Source organism: Rhynchophorus ferrugineus, unplaced genomic scaffold (assembly GCF_030347505.1).
Source record: "Rhynchophorus ferrugineus isolate W39M unplaced genomic scaffold, kcgeb_rfMv2 rfM4, whole genome shotgun sequence".
Classification (NCBI taxonomy): Eukaryota; Metazoa; Arthropoda; class Insecta; order Coleoptera; family Curculionidae; genus Rhynchophorus; species Rhynchophorus ferrugineus.
This window is the reverse complement of record NW_027472583.1, coordinates 45,756,055-45,777,434: the sequence shown is the minus strand read 5'-3', so window position 1 is coordinate 45,777,434 and position 21,380 is coordinate 45,756,055. Positions and strand designations below refer to the sequence as shown.

At 32.1% G+C, this 21,380-nt stretch overlaps 1 protein-coding gene and 1 long non-coding RNA gene across 2 annotated transcripts in view; both read right to left on the bottom strand.

Moving 5' to 3' along the window:
* The window catches only part of LOC143195997 (nose resistant to fluoxetine protein 6), a 44,039-nt gene that overhangs the window by 2,301 nt on the left and 20,358 nt on the right, over positions 1–21,380 (bottom strand). The window contains exons 3-10 of the mRNA XM_076403567.1: positions 19,186–19,415; positions 16,650–16,747; positions 14,564–14,757; positions 13,720–13,889; positions 10,633–10,801; positions 10,380–10,573; positions 2,360–2,507; positions 2,071–2,257 (exon numbers count right to left, since the gene is read on the bottom strand). Coding sequence (XP_076259682.1) covers positions 2,071–2,257; positions 2,360–2,507; positions 10,380–10,573; positions 10,633–10,801; positions 13,720–13,889; positions 14,564–14,757; positions 16,650–16,747; positions 19,186–19,415 — 1,390 coding nt within the window. The remainder of the gene's footprint in view (positions 1–2,070; positions 2,258–2,359; positions 2,508–10,379; positions 10,574–10,632; positions 10,802–13,719; positions 13,890–14,563; positions 14,758–16,649; positions 16,748–19,185; positions 19,416–21,380) is intronic.
* LOC143196021 (uncharacterized) lies at positions 3,080–3,960 on the bottom strand. Its single transcript, XR_013005642.1, has 3 exons — positions 3,844–3,960; positions 3,606–3,722; positions 3,080–3,208 (listed from the first exon to the last, which is right to left on the bottom strand). It is a non-coding gene; the product is annotated as an uncharacterized LOC143196021 (long non-coding RNA).

The window sequence follows — 21,380 nt, the reverse complement described above, 5'->3', positions numbered from 1 at the left end:
ATTAATATATATTAATGCACACCATCAAAACATCGCAATATTGCTGCGTTAACTTAAAATTTTCGTTTACAACGTTTGCGAGTTTGTAATCTGAAATTATTATCACTGATGTTTTGAAGGATTTTCTTGACATTTTGGCAACAGGGTCGACTAGTATCAACACAAATCGTATTTTATAGACTGATTCGCTTACATGTTTCATATCAGACAGCATTATGTCTCTTTCAACTCGACGTCGTCTCTGACGTGCATTGTCTGTTTTGTTGGAAGAACTGTAGAAATTTTGCTGTTTGATTTTAAGAAATCTGTTGCCGAAATCAATCGAACATTTTCATTCTTCATATCTCATATATTGGTTTTGCGGTGATTTTGGCGTAAATGACAAACAACAACCACAATGCATGAAATTTTACAGAAGCAGCTCGATCATGCGGTCAAGTGGTTCAAATTCTGGAGGTTGCAAATCAACCCCCTGAAAACCCAGGCCATCATTTTCCATAAGAAGCGTTACGCACTGCGCGTCTCGCAACTTAAGATCGACACCGCAATAATTCCATGGCTGGATAACGTCACGTACCTAGGTCTTCACTTCGACCGGCGGTTCGGTTGGCATTCCCAAATCCAGAAAGCAATCCAAAATGGTTCGGGGATAGCAAACCTGCTATCTTCTCTGATCTGCCCTTCTAGCAGACTTCCCATCTCCATCTAATGCTTATTTTACAAGATGTTAATTCGGTCCGTACTCCTCTACGGATCTAATGTCTACTTCAAGTTTGTTACACCCAACCAGGTCAAACGGCTTCAAGTTTTCCAAAATAAGCTCCTCAGGAGAATATTAAACGCGGTTTGTCAGAAATAATCAAATTCATAGGGAAACCGACACTCCAGAAATCAAGCACTTCATGTCTCAATCATTCCACAAACAACAACTCAGCTCAAGTTCTTCTGAAAACGAGCTTGTTCGCGAGCTGGTCGACATGCTGGGAGCTTAGCACCGCGTCACCGCCAAGCTTCCCCCTTTTCCAGGCTGAAACGACCTCATCCATCGCTACAGTCATAACTTTTGCCCCCATACAACAGTATCCAGTTGTGTGTTAACTCAGGTTCGCGAATAAATAGAATCGCCGGGCCCTCGTACCCAATAACGGCTGCCTGATCAGCGGGCGCCATATCCCCAAATTTAATGCAGTAGCAGTAGCGATCCACAGGGGTCAACTGTGAGGCGGTTTCGGTTTAGTGTATTGGTAAGCCCAGAGGCTGTCCCACATAGCCCGGTCCAACTTGTCACACCAAGGCAAGTTTCCGCGACCAGGTATACGTCATGCATTCCACCGCTTGGTTTTTAAGCCAGAACAAAAAAAAAACAATAACTTGAATAATCAAAAAAGTTCAGAATGAATTGCAAAACTGATAGAACGGGAACCTAGCTCAGATTCTAAATCAAATTCCAGATAGCAATGAATAAATGATGTTGATGAATCAATTGATTCCAGACCATGCGATGGGAAAGATCCAAAAGGACGGAAATAGCTATCACACAAATTGCCTAAACATATCATTTCGAAACGATTCAACAACGCGGGTCTATTACTTGGCGGATTAGAGAAAATTGAATTGCTCCTGTAGATATGTACTGACATCAAATAAACAAATTGGACGGTGTGTTGTTGCAGCTCTAATGGGAAGTTCTGCCTCATCCGATATACTCACCAGACCTAGTGTCTCTTAATTATCGCTTATTCGGATTGATCTAGCTTACCTTATGGATTGTATAAGGATCGATGATTGTACCGTTGTCAAACTAACATGGTTGTTTAAATTTTTTACCAAGAAATATCTATTTAAAGTGAATTATCAGAGAATACTCAAGCACCTAATAAAACACAGTTGGATTTTAAATTAAAGGCTGCTATTGTGGCAAAAAGTAATAGATAAACAGTAAAAGTAGTAATAGTCTTCCTGCTTAAACCGTCAACGAGGAACACGTTGTTCTTAGCGGAGATTACTTTAAAGAGAACGAATTAATTTCAAAATTCTAACTATATTTGATCGTAGTAGTAATATGGTTACCTCCAAGTCTGTACGTCATTCCAAAATAAATCAAAGTAGCACCTATAACGAATAAGGCTTTGCCAAACATCCAAAACATGGCACTTCCGATCCTTGTGTTCTGGTAATTTGGGTCGTAGAAGAAATAAGCTATTTGCAGAGGCGGTACTGCTATAGCAAACATTAACCACCAAAGAATAGACATGACCTTAAACAAAAACAAAATTTTAATCATCAATAAACTTAAAAATTAAACGAAAATTAATCGTTATAATATGTAATAGAAAAAGTTGTTAATTAATGTTTATACCTTACGGTTTTGTAAGTTGCAGTCCTTGTATTTCAGAAACAGATATCCAGCCAGCATTCCCGTGTAGAATCCAAACATGTTGTTTAATGGAGATGTTAACATATCATGAAAAATGTCTTGTTTCAGTATTCGAAGATCATAGACAGTCCTACAAAATATAACTGTTTATGACAAAAAGTTTACGTTAAACAATTTTTTATGTATACAGTGTTTGAGATTTTTTAACAATTTTGTGGCCCTTATTTTTCTACCTTCCTACTAAGAAGACTTAAAGATATCTATAAATGAGGATACAGAAACTGAAGGTAATTTAAATATAGCACATGCACATTTTCATTTATTTGAATTGAGAGCCTGTGTGAACAAGCGTTCTTCTGTCAAGCTCTACGCAAGCGCATATACATTGTTGTTTAACCGGTGTTGAAAATTTTAGTTAAAAACATACTTTTTTGGTATATCATTCCGCGACATAGAAATTTATCTCCACGAAATTAAAAAGCAATAATCAAACAATAGTAAAGAGCATGGAACTCATTTCAAAGACTAGCAAAAATTGTATTATGAAAATTATCACTAATTTTTTAAGAAGTATTTTAATTTAGATACTAATTAAAATGCACATTTTAGTAATTGAAAGTGTTATTATTTTGTTTACCAAGTAAATAAAAAAAGACACAATATTTATATAGAGATTATATTGATATATCTTTACATCTAGTTCATGCAGCATATTTACATAAAGACATGGCATTGAAATATTTTTAGAGAAAGTCGATAAACCATATATGTATATGTCATTCATCTATCTCAAAGCAAAATCGTCAACTTGCAGACCATCGTACTTTTCACCTGAAAGAAGTCACCGGTCAATACATCATTATTTTTATTTACCTATGCTTTTTTATAAAAATATATTATTTTTTCCTTATTTGTTTCAATCTTTCACCTTCAGATTAGCAGTCATTAGATCATTAGGGTGTTATTAATGATTAATATTATATGTTTTGTTTATTCGATTCAGGTAAACTCTTATTAGTAAATTTGATCTTTTCAAAGTATAGTCTTCCACCATTCTTGCATCTTACAAAATCTGTCTAATTTCTTCGCTTATTCTAATTTAGTTTTTTTCTAATGTCTAATTCTTATGAGTATGAATTTTTGCTACTACATTTAATACACAAACCCTAGTAATGAATTGACTACTAAACCCACTGGCTTTTGGTTGACGTATTGTACATTTACTAACCTAAAACAAAAAATTAATTTTCTTCTTTTCTTTTTGTTATCGTTTTGAATACTGCAGCTATATCGGGCTGAAATTATGGCATATGTTGACTTCTATTTCCATATGTCCATAAATGTCCTAAAAATATGTCCTAAAATGTTTTGTTACAAATTTAGCGGTTAATATTCCCACTATAAAAAAAATTATGCTGCATAGATATTTTAAGTTTATAAAACTTAACCTTACATTCCGTACTTACCTTTGTTCTTCCATATTTTAAAACCAAAGTATGTTAGACCATTAAGAATAATACAACAATTTAATTATTATTGTTATAAACTTGTTAAATCTAAATATCCTAGATTATTTGTTTTCACTCGATCAAGGATAAATATTAAAATGACCAATTATAGACTGTAGATAGAGAAAGAGAGAACGCAATACAGTCGATTACGTGCATGCGCCAGTTCCAATATTCCCTTCAGTTTATCGTATATGCTCTGCGGGTGGGCGTTGCGGACGCACGGTGTAAAAATACAAAGGTGAAAATATAAAGGTAAAACATTAACGCACAGTAGTCGAGTTGAGAAGATCTAGAAAAGCCATCGTATTGATTCACTTCTATGTAAATAGTTAATTCAGAAATTAGTAGTAAGTACGGTTTGTGCTTTATTATTTACATCCAAGTGGAGCTGAAATCGTCTGCTGTGAGCAATCTGAGAAAATTGAAGTTAACGCCAGTCTGTGAATCGGTGCTACTAACAATACAAAAAAATAAAAGTACTCTAAAGGTAGTTTACCACGAGAGCTTACGAAGAAGTTCTCCAATATCGACGAGAGAGCTAGTTGGTTAATGAAATGAATTGAATTTAAATTTTAAAAGAAATAGCACAAATATAATTTTGTAAAGTATTCTTAATGAAAACGCAGGCGTTTTGACCAGTTTTCGTAATATTATTCTGATTCCAATTAAGGTGTCCGTACTCCTCCGAAACGGCTTGACCAATTCCTATGAAATTGTTTATGCATGTTCAGTGGGTCTTAGAATGGCTACTCTCTATTTTTCAAACTCCTAAATGATAAGGGGCGTCCATCCCATTTTTTTCCATAATTTTTTTAATTTTTTTATTATGTGGCGTTAAAAATACATACAACCCTAAATTTTCACTTTTCTATCACCAACCCCTGATTTTTAATAGTCATTTTAATAATTTTATCATTCTTATCCCGCTCGATAAGATCAATTATTATCACTTGTCAAGTTATCCCCTCCGTGTATCTACCGGTGTTACTTCTCACCCAGTAAATAACACGCAGTAGAGATGACAACAAAGATGGTCTCCTATTTCTTCTCTCAAACAATAAGTCTTCTCTCACTCCCTCTACACTTTTCGGCTAATCTTAGTGTTTATGCGTCAAGCGTAGTAGTTAAATATTTTTACTATCTCAATGTAACTCTCATATCAAATATATTCTCAAGTATCTTTATTGTTTATTTATTAATAACTAATAATATTGAACATAATTTATTATTAATAACTAATAATATTATTAATTTTGAATGTAATTCGCACGATCAGTTAATGAAGTGATTTACATAACCTCTAAAATACTCAACAACTGTCACGAGTTCCCGCAATCAACGGCTATTGAGTTGTAAGTATAAATTATTTTTATACGTTTATTATAAAATCAAGAATTATTCTTTCTTATTTATAACGAAGAGTTCAGTTCCAACCTTCGTAGGGTGAAGACGTATTTTCAATACGGTCCAAGCTATAAAAAGATACCTTTCTTTAAAAAAACCCAGTATTTTATTACGGTTATTTAATTGAGTGTTAAGAACGCATAACAGATGCGGCTATCCGTCTCTCAATGGACCTAAAGTGTAGTGAATACGTGTTTACGTGACCAAACAAAAGGACTGCATCTCATTTTTATTAGTGTTTAAAATTATTTCATCTTATTTTACAACAGTCCTTTTGAAATTCATTTATAGTATTTATAGTCAAAAACTAGTGCTAAAATAACGTAAGTGAAAAATGAAGTGCGTGAAATAAACAATGTATTTATTTTGTTTTTTTATCCTCTGGAAGTAAATTAAATAAAATACTAAAAATCTAAAAATGGCAAACCATAGCGATTCAACCAAATCACCTGCACACTTTGATATAAGATTAGAACAAACGGCAATAACGCAAACTCCACCATCAGAATGGACTACAGTTATTAACAAAAAACGATTGAGAAGTCCAGAAGAAGAAATCGCGAGGAAACAAACAAGAATCAGTGACTATTGGTTACAGAAACCGATAGAGACAAAAAACAGTTTTAGCAACCTGTCGGAAGAAATTGAAGAGAACATACAACCAAGCCCTGAAAAAGTTGTTCCCAAACCACCACCAATAACAGTCTATAAGGTAGGAATAATAAAAAACATCCATGACCTATTGAAAACCATTACTACGAACTACACAATTAAAACAGTGAGCTATGAAACTATGTTCTTGTAAAAGAATTAGATGAAAGAAACACCCAATACCATACATTCAGGCCAAAATCCGAGAGAACATTTAAATTCGTGTTAAAAGGATTACATCACGGGACGGACTTTAACACCATCAAGGTAGCACTAGCTGAAAAAGGTCACGAGGTCGTAAATATTCACAATATACGACATCACACGACAAAAAAACCTCTGCCTATGTTTTATATAGATATAAAACCTAATGGAAATAATAAGGCGGTGTATGAAATCACCAAATTGGAGAATAATATTATTAAATGCGAACCACCACATATAAAAAGAATTATACCACAATGCACAAGGTGTCAAGCGCACGGGCACACAAAGACTTACTGTCGCAAATCATATAGATGCGTAAAATGTGCAGGAGAACATAAAACACGAGACTGCACTTGTAAAGTTCGCTATGAAAAAGTGAAATGTGTTAACTGTAACAGAAATCATACAGCGAACTACAGGGGTTGCGCAGTTCACAAGCAACTACAACAGAAACTCTATCCTGCCTTAAGGGAAAAAAGGCATCAACAAAAACAATCCACTACTACCAATCTACCACTACCAACCAGAACAAGTCAACCAGACATAACTTATGCCCAAATGGTTGAAAATGGTTCAGCACAAAATCGAGAGACGACATCTCAATCTACTGAAACTAGCAACATCTCAAGATTAGAAAATATGATGGCCAAACTAATGGATCAAATGAGTACGATGCTTGGTCTACTCACAACCGTCGTCAGCAAACTTGCCTAATGCCTGAAGCCAATAACTACAAAATCGCCGTTTGGAATGCCAATGTGTTCCAACAACACGCTAGGGAACTAAAAATGTTCGTAATTGAACAAAATATTGACGTTATGATGGTTCCCGAAACTCACTTTGCGGACAAACATTATTTGAAAATTCCTAAATATAAGCTTTATCATACAAATCACCCTGATGATAAAGCACATGGAGGTACAGCCATAATAATTCGAGATGATATAAAGCATTTCGAAAAAGAAAAATTCCGCAAAGACTACCTGCAAGCCACCAGTATAACCATAGAGGAAGCCCAAGGACCATTAACAATTTCTGCGATTTATTGCCCACCCAAACATAACAACAAGGCAGAACAATTTCAAGAATTCTTCAGTACGCTAGGTAATAGATTTATAGCAGGAGGAGATTATAATGCAAAACATTTAATGTGGGGTTCAAGAATAATAACCTCAAAAGGTAGAGAACTGTTCAAAGCCATAAGGATAGATAACTTGCAACATATCTCTACTGGTGAACCAACATATTGGCCTTCAGACAGAAATAAAAAACCAGATATAATAGATTTCTGTATTACAAAAAATATTGATCCAAAAAAGTGTCAGGCAGAGTCATGTTTCGACCTGTCTTCTGATCATTCACCAATAATAGTAATAATTTCTTCAAAAATTATCATGAAAGATAAACCCCCTTCTCTGTGCAATAATAGAACGAACTGGCCCTCATTTAGAGAAAACTTAGACCAAAATATCTCTCTAAAATTACCGTTACAAACTGAAATGGATATAGAAATAGCAGCAATAAATCTTACAAAAAATATACAGGAGGCAGCATATTCCGCGACTCCTAACAGTGAAACATTTCCAAGAAAAAATACACATATATCATGTACAATACAGAAAAAGATAGCAGAAAAAAGAAAGTTACGACGAAATTAGCAACAACAAAGGACTGAAGAGAATAAAAGAAAATTTAATAGGGCCATAAAAGAGCTGAGAGATCTAATCCAAATTGAACAAAACCAAAGCATTCAAGCATACCTAGAAAACTTGACATCAACTGAGGCTACAGACTATTCGTTATGGAGAGCAACAAAAAAGCTTAGGAGATCCCAGCAGCATAACCCACCTATTAAAACAAGCGAAAATAATTGGGCGAGAAGCAATAAAGAGAAGGCCGACATTTTCTCAAAACACTTAAAAAATGTTTTTAAACCTTTCCAGTCTCAGCTACATAAAGATGACGAAAATAAAATTACTAGCTTTCTAGATTCGCCATTTCAAATGGATTTACCGCACGAGAAATTAACGGTCAAAAAAGTTAATCATACAATAATGAGAGAGATTAATATTAAAAAAGTTCCTGGTTATGACTTAATTACTGACAAAATTTTAAAAGAACTATCAGAAAAGGCTTTAAAACTATTAACATTTATATTTAATGCTATGCTACGAATTAATTACTTCCCTAGTATCTGGAAAATAGCTAAATATTAATGATAAAACCAGGAAAAATACCAGAAGATGTGACCTCCTACCGACCTATAAGTTTATTACCAATAATCTCGAAAGTTTTCGAGAAATTATAAATAAAAAAGCTAAACTATATAATAGAAAAAAGAAAAATTATTCCAGAACATCAGTTTGGCTTTCGCAATAAGCATGGGACTATAGAACAAGTGCATAGACTTGTAAACAAAATAAACGCTGACCTAAATGCCAAAAGATATTGTTCGGCTGCTTTCCTAGACATATCTCAGGCTTTTGACAAAGTATGGCATACGGGCTTGCAGGTTAAACTAAAGAAACTTCTCCCTCATCCGGACTATCAGCTACTAAAATCGTATCTCACTGACAGACATTTTATTGTAAATCAAGGCGATGAACATACCGAATTAAATACCATATATTCAGGAGTTCCGCAAGGTAGTGTACTGGGTCCATTACTGTATCTTCTGTATACGGCTGATCTGCCCACCATAAAAATAACTACTGTGGCAACATATGCAGACGATACAGCAATCTTAGCATCCCATAAAGATCCAGTCACAGCATTAATAAACCTACAAACCCACCTGGAGCAAATACAATTATGGTTGAAGACATGGCGTATTAAAGCCAATGAATCAAAATCCATGCATATAACGTTTACCCTGCGTAGAAGAACATGTCCACCAGTGAACATCAATCATCGTCAACTCCCCCAAGCAGAGCATGTTAAATATCTTGGTATGCATTTAGATCGACGCCTAACCTGGAAGAAGCACATACTCTCTAAACGGAAACAACTGGGACTAAAATTATATCAAATGTATTGGCTCATGGGGCGCAAATCCAAGTTATCATTAGATAACAACGTATTGCTGTATGAGTCTATACTCAAGCCCATTTGGACATATGGAATTCAACTATGGGGTACCGCTAGCAAATCTAATATATCCATCATTCAACGGTTCCAAAATAAGGTGTTGCGTGCCATTGTTGATGCTCCGTACTATATTTCAAATAAAGTGATACAACGCGATATTCCTCTAGAACCTATAACGAGTGTAATTCAACGTGTTTGTATGAAGTACTTCGAAAGAGTGTCAGTGCATCCCAATGTATTCGCTAATCAGCTAAATATGCGACGTGATAGTGAAGTGCGTAGACTAAAACGTTTGACACCACTTGATCTGATTACTGGACATATGTAGACTTTAGAATAAGCTTTAGAATAAGACTAATTAATTAAGATAATATTTTATACAGAAGATTGCTTAATGAAGTGATTTTCTACATGCCATGTATATATAATATAGACAGAAGAAATATTTATTGCCAATAGGGCAGATTGTGGACTCACGAAGAGTAATAAAAAAAAATTATAACGAAAATATTGTTGGAAGTGGTGAAAAACCAATTCGCTGAAAGTTTTTTTTTGTTATATTTGGGAAATTTTGTTTCGTGTTTGCTTATATGAGCTCTAACTTCTACAGAATTTTTTTCACTATTTCTAACAATATGTATTTTCGATATAATTAAGAAAAATAAAATTTTTCACTTTCGTGAAACTAACTATCTAATATTTACATGTATATTTAATGTAATCAAAGATATAATCAAAAGATAAAATAAATAATCAAAGATAAAATAAATTATTAATATAATAATTTTCATCACTAAATCATCATCATCAAAGGGGCCAATTTAAGCCGTGATACAAATAAATCTAGAAGCATTCGAAATAGAAAAGCCCCAGTAACCGAAGAACAAGCCAATGGCCCAATTGCGTCAGGAACAAAACAAAAATATTGTTCACGCTGTAGCATTAAGAGATTAATACTATGTGATAAATTAATGATATAAATAATTATTACTTAAAATAGATTATAATAAATTTAAAAAATTAATGTTTGGTGTTTTGTTATTTTTATATTTTCTCATCGTTTACAGCGCTCCATGCCTTTTTTACTCATGTACCACATCCTCACACACTTCCAATAAGAAGAATAATAAAAATGTACTTACTCAGGCAATTGTCGCTGAACAATATAATGATTTTTCCAATAGGCTACAATTCCTGGGGCTATAAAACTTATAAATAGGAGTACTCCAAAAACGTGGTACACCTTATGTGGATATTTATTAATAATATAGAGAACAATCAAACCAATGAGAAATAATTGCATATCAGCTGCCAAAAACCAAGTTTGTTGTAGACACTGAAACCAAAGTTTTCCTTCTATATTATCTGCCACGAAATATTAGTATAAAAAGTTACCATCTCGTTTTTATGTACTAAATTATTGATAAACAACATATTGGTCCACCCATTGGCACGACAATTTCTGTATTCCTCACCAACGAAATCATCCCAATAAGGCCCACGCGAAAGATGAACCAGCCATGTGCTATGTATGGCCCAGACAACTAATAGAGTTGGCACCAACCTAAATTGTTATAACAGGATAACTATGAAATAAATCATGGTATTGAAGTTGCTTTAAATACATTAGCAAAACACTTTATTATTCAACATTATTTATCTCAACTTGTACTAGATCATGTGATCTAGTTCATGAACTCCATTGTTAAAGTGAAGATTCTACATATTCATATTTCATCATCTGCTATTTTTTCTTCCTTCAACGAGAATCGTTTCCGACAATCAAGGCAAGCAGAGCCAGAAGGAGGTAGTAAAACTGTGTCTATCACAAACCGTCAATGTCCCTTCGTTCATTTGCCAGCAATATAGGAATTATCAATAACTTGCTAAATATATTCTATTAAAAATAGCAGTGAACTCACGTCATCAATATGTGCCTGTCGCAAATTATAAATTCGTTTTAGAATCAGACAATATTTTACTTCTCATTTCGTGAGTGCTGTCTGACAATTTCGAACATGTAACCGAATCAGCCTGCCAAAGTCGTCCGGTTGTCAGAGGTCTGCAGAATTCTTCAAAATATTCAAAATTATAAGTGTTTAAGTCACAAAAACAGCATTAGTTATTCCGTGGTTATAAAATGGTAAACGTTAGCTGATCGCTTTGCTTGTTTTGATAACTTTTAAATCGCTGCTTCTAACTAATCTGATTCAGAATTAAACAAATTGCATTTATAATGAGTTACTCCGAACAGGAACGAGATAATGGAGTAAAAAATTGCCAGTAAATTTATTTATAGAGGTAAGCATTTTTATTTCTAATTATTAAGTTGCTGCGGTTTTTATTGAAAATATTTTAGCGTGCTGCTCTAAATATTAGTATGAACACAGTCACTGAAATATCTCTCTGAAATTAAAAATAAAATCTTAAATTCACCGAAAAAAGACCGTCCTTTTACTAAGGGGGTGGCGAATTATGATCAGATTGATGGTAACTCTATCAAGGATCAAATATATGACATGTATCAAAACAGTGGGTAGCTTTTTAAACATATACTTAAGTTAATACAATTATTTCAGAGGAAACTGTTAATCTGAAAAGTATTCATAGAAAGCTTAGAGATATTCAGTTCTTTGAGAGATGTACAGCATTCCTCCATAGATTGTTGTGTAATATAGGATTTAATTGATGTAAAGATAACATACGAAGATACCGAATTGAACTTTCAGGCATTGCTTTAAAGCATATAATAAAATCAAGGAAGACTTATTATTTCCATATTTGTATGAGACATGAATATTTCAGAAGATGACCAATATATCCTATGGTCACTCATGGCAAGATGGTAATAAAAATACTGTTAAGACAACTAAAGTAGATGGAAAAAGATATACCTTGGAATAAAAATTGATTAGGTTTGATCAGTCATAACATTTTTAAAAGTTCACTGCAGATATATTGTTCTTTATGCTGGAAACAGGAATAGTTAAGACTTCGGTTTGGATGAACCCGACGAACAGTGAAGAATAAATTGACAAATAACTAATTCTAATGAAAATGACTACTTTAATGAAATTTTATGAATATGGGATTATGATTCAGTGCCGAAAATTTATCAAGAGGGGGTGATGACAGTGGAAACTACTAAAGGTGATATATAATTAATATACGATAACTATAGGAAATTTTATTGTAGAGTGTGATAGATTTATGTGCACAGATATGTGTGTACTTGTTCAGAATATATATGAACATTTGATTAAAATATATGAGAAGAGAAATAATACTAACATTTCCGCAGATATCGCAACTGCATTAGAGAGAATGCAGTGATTAAATATAGTTTTATCAAGAAAACTGTATACAGGTGGTAACATAATAAACTAAGAAGAAATGCAGTGATATCAAAATGACTTTACAAGGAAACAGTGTACAGATGGAAACATATTACTTGGATGTACAATTGTTAATTTGCTGGATTAGTCCTCCAGCTGAAATAACTACAAACGGGCTTAGAACTCTAACTCATATGTGGTACGGAAAAGAGTTGAATGTCAATATAATCAAACACAACCCTAACCTACAAACTATTATAACTGGGTACTTAATTGTAGTTTTAAGTCCTAAATATGCGCATTATATTTACTACAATGTTAAAATAAGTTATATTTAATAACGGTATTTCTGTTTAATTTTTTTATTTAGATTAGAATTTTGTTGTATGTCAAAGCCAAAGTGAACTAAAATTCAGAATTGATACGGCAACATTGGGACGTTATTATAATTCATATTGTTGTATGATGGCAACACTGCCTCCGTTTAAATAATGCAACGTGTATATATTATAGTATATGTATTTCGCTTTATTCTGCGGCGGTTAAAACAACGCTAAGCTACCCCCTCTCTACCCAGACTCTTTTCAGCCTATAGTCGAGAAAGAGGAAGATTCTGTTATGCTTTGGGTAGCAATATCAGTGGCATTCAGTTGGCTGTCTCATTCACATCACTGTCGGTTTACTGATTATACTTATCTCAACATCCTGAATAATACAGTTTTTACTATAACAGGCATATTGCTGCCAAACATTGTCATACTCTTAACTGATATTGCCCATACTTACAGCCAAAAATCTTGAGTGTTGAGCATTAGAATTCATATTCTAGCGAAGATGTTTAATCATCAAACATCAACCAAGACAATCATCAGACCTCAACATAATTGAACGGTTATAAACCGTCTTAAAGCAGAGTGGTTGATTTCCATTTAGAGAAAAATTACAGTTGTTTTAAAAAAAGATGGTAGCTCATCGCTTTATTAATGAATAAATATTGTGTATATGTCAAATATTCCTATTATTTTGTCGGTCATGTTCATAATAGCAAAAATTACCTTTCACTTTAATTTACCTTTATCGCAAAGCCAACACCAAAGGCCTAATTATAGAAAGCAAATTAGGCAAATTGTAGAAGTATGAAACTAACCTGATATATCTATATACAATAGCGAGGAGAAAAAATGTGGGTTTCAATTGGCCTCGTGTCATCCTTCTTTCAAAAAATTGATACGAGAATAACCATCCAGATATAATAAAGAAAGTCTGTACTACGTAAGATCCTTGAAGTACCAGAACATTTAAAGGTTTCTTGGTGGTCTGAAATCAGAAATACTTACAATTTTAATATTAAAATAACATATAAATATTTTATGTTAATAATTTATATTAATTATATTTATTATATTAATAATAATTAAAATAACAAGAAATTTGAAGTTGCCCAAAGGTCAAGAACTATAATATTGTAATTAATTAATTATTTATAATAATTTAATATTGCTATTCTCATACATTTATATCAAATATTAAGATGTAAAATTAAAAATATTTTATATTATTGGTTTTTAAAAACACAAATGAGACTTAATGTCATACAACTAAACAGTACTGTATTTAATTAGTTTCAAGTTGATATATTATGCAATTTATAATATGATATTCCTCTAACGTAGAAATGGCCAAACAGTGACCAAGTGGCCAAACTTATTATTGTACATTAACTTACAAATTTTCTCTTTTTGTCTTACTATTTTTTTACAGTTGTACGCTCAATTTATATTATTATTAAAATAGATATAAAGTTTTATGATGATATGAAGATATTTACAGAAGTGCTCGACGTAATGGTAGTGTAAATGTTTCCATATTATCTCATAATTCTTGTAAAATCGTAACACAAAATTATAATCTTAATATTATTGACTAATATTTCCTGAGGGCTGATTCTTCCTAAATAAATTATATATCAAATTGATTTGTAAATTACTTACTTGTTCTGTATATTTAGTATTACCCACTGGTCCTCCCAATAATTGTAACAAAGTGTGGGAAAGGATTACACAAAACATCGTAGCAAATCTAAGACCATTAAAAATTTTTAATTTCTCATGATCCGAATTTGTCGAAACAGCGGTGAGTCGTTTCCAGTTATTTGAAATAGAAAATGCTTCCAATACATGATTAACTAAAATGAAATTAATGAATTGTTTACTAAATGGTACACTGCGTTTTATATACTATGATTAAACTAAATAATAAAAATAAAAAAGTAATTGAAAAACCTGACAATATTTTAATGAACTAAAGAAAATTTTTGAAGCTGGCAAAAATTAATGTAAATTTTAAGTAGTACAGTTAACTTGAAGAACAAGGAAGTATTGTAACATACGAGACCATTGTTGGACCAACAGCATGTGCAGAGAGGACCAGCATTACACGAGACCAACGTTACTTGATGAATAGTTTTTTTACGGAAAACTCTTTCAAAACGATGGTCACCCTCATTAACATATTACTATTTTCCATTATCAGTTAGTTGATTTTGTCGATTAATTTTTGCAACCGTTGAAAATCAAACATAACGAAGTAGTTGATTACCAAAAGTCATTATCCTTGAATATTTTACAGAATTTATATGATCTGGTATATTTGTAAGTTTTCTACAATATTTTATTTTTAATTTTGTATCACTCAACATATATTAGGTTGGTGAAAAAATTTGTTGAATGTCAATAATGGACAATTGAACCATTTTTTCCTAGGAGTATGCACTCAAGATTCAATTGCTAACATAAAAATATATAATTCGTAGTATTCAGTTTAATATTTGTTTTGAACTTAATTATTGTATCATTCATATCAAATTACATCAAACGTTACAAAATTATGTCAAATGATGACAAAAATATATGCGTTGAAGTAACAGTCTGTTTGGAACTGGAAAAAAATTTTGGATCAGAAATTTTTAATTTTTTCAGCGCTACTTCTTTTGAAGCTGCAACTTCTTCAAGAGCACGAATTTGCACGATTAACTAAAAATATCTCGTTGTGCTTTTCTTTAGTTATATCCTAAGAATATTTCAGCTCGTTTTATTGCTGTTTATATTAACTCTAGTAGTGTAGTAAGCTAACTATCACTCTGTATTTGACACTTAAGTAAGTTATCTTTATCGCAAAATATGCCAACTATTGTTGATTTCTTAGGCAACCAGCTTCAAGTTGTTCTACCACCTAATAAGGTGGTAAGATTAATAATCTGATTCACATTATCAGAGCTAATATCAGCTCCGATAATTTGCTAATTTAAAGTTTTCATCACAGCCTCTTCATTACTACATTGGGTAAACAATATTCTTCGTATTCGTGGTACTCTGTATGGCCTTTTGGGGATTAACTACTTTAAGATAAGCTTGAGTTAAAATTTGAACATTTTCAATACCGTTATAAATCGTTATCATTTGACCAATACTATTACGTATTTTTATACTTCAATACACATAATATATTGAGGCTGTCATGGATCTACCCTCCAAGTAAGTGAGGTTCTGTAGCTACTGTAGGTAATATTGTAAGAACGTAAATATAATGAGATAGAAAGAAATGAACCGCAATGTAGTATAAATAGGATAACCACTCCTTAAACAAAGTGCCGTTAATGAATTAATGTTTGACGTTATTTTTATAGAAAAATAATTGCAAGGAAATATAAATGTGGAAAAAATAAATTCGAACATGACTTTACTGAAGCTTTTCGACTGCATCCCAAATATAAATACAAACGATTGTTGGAAAAGATTAAGTTTACAAAAGACACAAGACATGTATCCAGTATTTCCACACAGCTTAATGGTTATTACAAAAATCAATAAATTAAAGATGAATTCTTGCAACATTTATTCGAAGTCGAATAGATTTTATATAATAGAAATAAGTCATAGAAACGTCTTAACGATAATATTTGATTGAAGTAAAGTCAGCTTATTTTAAACTTGTCAATAAATGGCAACAGAAGATATCGACATAGTAAGTGATAGTTCGTGGTCAACACAGAATACATCAAGGAACTTCATATCTTACCTTTACTATTGCGTTTATATGGTGATGACTTGTTTGAATTAATTCCACAATAAATGCTAACAGTCAATATAAATAAAATATAAGCAGCTGCAAAAACCCTGAAATAAATATATATTTTAAATTATCATAACTGACACATTAATTGGACTGGCAAAAAGCAATTTCGTTTTTTTCTTATTGTTTTCTTGTGTTCAAAGTTAATGAATTTATATAAGTTTCACCAATTAATTATTCAAAATATTTCTTTTAAAAAAAGTTTTCATGCCGAAAGACAAAACATTTCCTATTGATCAATTCTTATCGTTTTTTTAAATCGTTTGCTCCAATCACTGTAATTCTCGATAGTCCTGACTGAAATTACTGGTTTACCCAGATTCGATTAATTCATCACTCCTTTCCAGCACCTTACCCCCCCTAATTTAGCATCATCTTCATTCGCTTCAGTATACTTAAAGCACAATATTTTCTTCATATTATTGTCGTAAATGACTCTCTTTTCAACACGAGTTACCATTGGTTTCCAGAATGATTCGGTTTAGCTTTGTTTCTACTACATTTTCAATTTCATCGACAATTACGAGAAAATGGCACTTATTTTTTATCATCTGAACGAAGAGAATCAAACGAATTCTACTTCTCATTTTCATTTGAGCATTCACGCACATAAGTATTACAGTATTTTCTGTGAATTTATGTTCCATTTTATCCTTTTCGGAAATAAAAAATAAAATATGAAAATTATGACCTTTCAGAATCTTCAGACATAAAGTGTAATAATTTTTGATTGGGTAAGCGAGTAGCACTACCAATAGGGGATAACCAAGATAATTGCATGTTGAGTTATCGCTTACACCGTGTCCTACAAGTGGCCGAGTTTATGTATAGAAAAAGACGAAGTGATGAACAAATATAGCCATACATTTGTTTAATATGCCAATGTGTTCACTCCAAGGCGAAAATGAGCCACAAAAGTTTAGTTTTGGTTTGAAGAGCATTAGAGTGTGAGGGCCATCTCCAACATCATTAGAGCTGTTGGTGGGTATCTTGATACAAGAATAGAACAAACTTATGTTGGCTGAACCGATTCGACGAAAAATTGCAGCTATTTTAAAAACTACTGCTGGCATACGTTTTATTAACTAAAAAATATTTTGTATATGTGAGCTGCTCACATTATTTTGGCCACACTCTGTATATCTATAATTTCCTGTAAACTTTCTCAATCTTTCAAAACGTGTAATGTTATTTAGCGTAATTGAATAGATTTAGTATACAACGTAGAATAAATGTCTCGCTTCTATTTTGATAACCTATAAATTTGCTCAAAGAAAAGATAAGATTTAGTTTTCATAAAAAGTTTATTTGGTTTTTATATTTTTTTTTCGTTATGGTTGAAAAATTATATCAGCTAAATGGTGACCGCGATTCACTATGCAACTTTCGGCTCTTTTTAAGGCATTTTTTATGACATCCTGCGGCATCTGAGACTGAATTTCTTCAATTTCGTGATGAATATTGTCTTTAAGATGTTGAATCATTTGGGGCTTATTCACATAAACTTTTGCTTTTAAAAAAGCCCATAAGAAAAAGTCTGGTGCTGTTAAATCCGGAGATATGTGTTCTGTGGCACCATCTTGCTGAACCCACATATCCTCTAGTCCTTGTTCTTCAATTTCAGGCACAAGAAAATTTCGAATCATGTCTTGGTACCGTAGTAACAGTAACTGCAACACCTTGGCCATTTTCAAAAAAATAGGGACCAATGATGTTTCCAGCATCAATACCACCATACAGTTGTTTGTAGTAGATGCAATGATGTTTCATGAATTAATTGAGGATTTTGTGTTCCTCAAAACCGACTGTTCTCTTTATCGGCGTAGCCACTCAAAAGAAAATGGACTTCATCGCTCATTATCAATTTAGAGAAAAACTTTTCAGTTTCATCAGACAGCTTTTGGATTGCATTACTGTACTCTACTCGATGATCAGGATCTCTCGGTAGCAATTTTTGGACTAATTGAATTTTGTACTGGAACATTTTCAGTCATGAATCAGTTTTCAATATTCGCCTTAAACTGCGTGCAGAAATTTGTGACTGGAAACCACGTCTCCTAATTAATGTTTCTGGAGACTCTGCAACACTATCCCGCATCAGAGCCACATTTTCAGCATTACGAGACGCCCGTTGCCCTCCAGAACGAGGCCTGTCTGCTGTCCTGCCGTTCTGTCAAAAATTCGCATCTAAACGATAAATTGTGGTTTCGTGTGTGGCAATAATGGAACGATTATTTTCAATAAATATTGTGTTTTTCTGCTCGTTCTTGTGGCGTATATATTTATCCATAATAAAATTTGGACATCTACACAACACAATGGTTAAAGCGCAACCGAGCTGAACATCACATAACCAAGATGGCGCGCAATCAAAATGATAGCGGAACTTTTGCCCCATCTGTTAGAAGCGCGACTTTGAAACCAGTCATAATTTTAGAAAAAAGCGAAATTACTTTTCCCTTATCGATCGTATGATACTTACGCAAATATCCAATCATAAGTGCGAATAGGATAAATTGATTCAGATTCCTGGCATTTTAATTTTGTGATAGTTCCTGTTAAACCCAAAGGAAGCATTTTTTTCTTATAACAATCTTCAGCTACTTTAAGATGGTCTGATGTTTTGTTATAATAGTCTGAGCAAGTCGTCGGCAAACAGATGCCATGTCGAAGATTTGTATGATTATAGTGCCTAGGATCCGAGCTTACGTCCTAAAAAATATTAATATAAAAATTACTATATTTTTTGAGTTATTTAGGCTATAATTATCATGCTATAATGGGGTAACATGGTATTAAGAGAATAAGGAATCATATTGAACAAAAACAAAACGAATATTATGATGAAAAATTTGAAAAAGTCAGGTAGAACATAAAATTCCTTTAAATGTATGTGACTAGAAAAAAACGATAAAGTTATTAATTAAAAATAAATATCGAATGAAACTGAAATTATACAAAACGATATTTAGACAAATTTTAAAGTTCGGTAAGATATGGATAATATTATTAAAAGATAAGAATATCCAAAAAGCGGAAATAAAATATCTTTGAAGAGTGAGAAGTGCAACAACAACAAGAGAAACAGGATGAGAAAAGCATAAATATGGAGAAACTTCAATATAAAACCATTAGAAAAGTATATACAAAAGAAACCACATAGTTAATGGAGCCATTTTTAGACAAGCAAGTTAATATTATAATCGGAGAAATACGGTAAAGTTATTAATTAAAAATAAATATCGAATGAAACTGAAATTATACAAAACGATATTTAGACAAATTTTAAAGTTCGGTAAGATATGCCTAATATTATTAAAAGATAAGAATATCCAAAAAGCAGAAATAAAATATCTTTGAAGAGTGAGAAGTGCAACAACAACAAGAGAAACAGGATGAGAAAAGCATAAATATGGAGAAACTTCAATATAAAACCATTAGAAAAGTATATATAAAAGAAACCACATAGTTAATGGAGCCATTTTTAGACTAGCAAGTTAATATTATAATCGGAGAAATACGGTAAAGTTATTAATTAAAAATAAATATCGAATGAAACTGAAATTATACAAAACGATATTTATACAAATTTTAAAGTTCGGTAAGAAATGGCTAATATTATTAGAAGATAAGAATATCCAAAAAGCGGAAATAAAATATTTTTGAAGAGTGAGAAATGCAACAACAACAAGAGAAACAGGATGAGAAAAGCATAAATATGGAGAAACTTCAATATAAAACCATTAGAAAAGTATATATAAAAGAAACCACATAGTTAATGGAGCCATTTTTAGACTAGCAAGTTAATATTATAATCGGAGAAATACGGTAAAGTTATTAATTAAAAATAAATATCGAATGAAACTGAAATTATACAAAACGATATTTATACAAATTTTAAAGTTCGGTAAGAAATGGCTAATATTATTAGAAGATAAGAATATCCAAAAAGAGGAAATAAAATATCTTTGAAGAGTGAGAAGTGCAATAACAACAAGAGAAACAGGATGAGAAAAGCATAAATATGGAGAAACTTCAATATAAAACCATTAGAAAAGTATATACAAAGGAAACCACATAGTTAATGGAGCCATTTTTAGACAAGCAAGTTAATATTATAATCGGAGAAATACGGTAAAGTTATTAATTAAAAATAAATATCGAATGAAACTGAAATTATACAAAACGATATTTATACAAATTTTAAAGTTCGGTAAGAAATGGCTAATATTATTAGAAGATAAGAATATCCAAAAAGCGGAAATAAAATATTTTTGAAGAGTGAGAAATGCAACAACAACAAGAGAAACAGGATGAGAAAAGCATAAATATGGAGAAACTTCAATATAAAACCATTAGAAAAGTATATATAAAAGAAACCACATAGTTAATGGAGCCATTTTTAGACTAGCAAGTTAATATTATAATCGGAGAAATACGGTAAAGTTATTAATTAAAAATAAATATCGAATGAAACTGAAATTATACAAAACGATATTTATACAAATTTTAAAGTTCGGTAAGAAATGGCTAATATTATTAGAAGATAAGAATATCCAAAAAGCGGAAATAAAATATTTTTGAAGAGTGAGAAATGCAACAACAACAAGAGAAACAGGATGAGAAAAGCATAAATATGGAGAAACTTCAATATAAAACCATTAGAAAAGTATATAT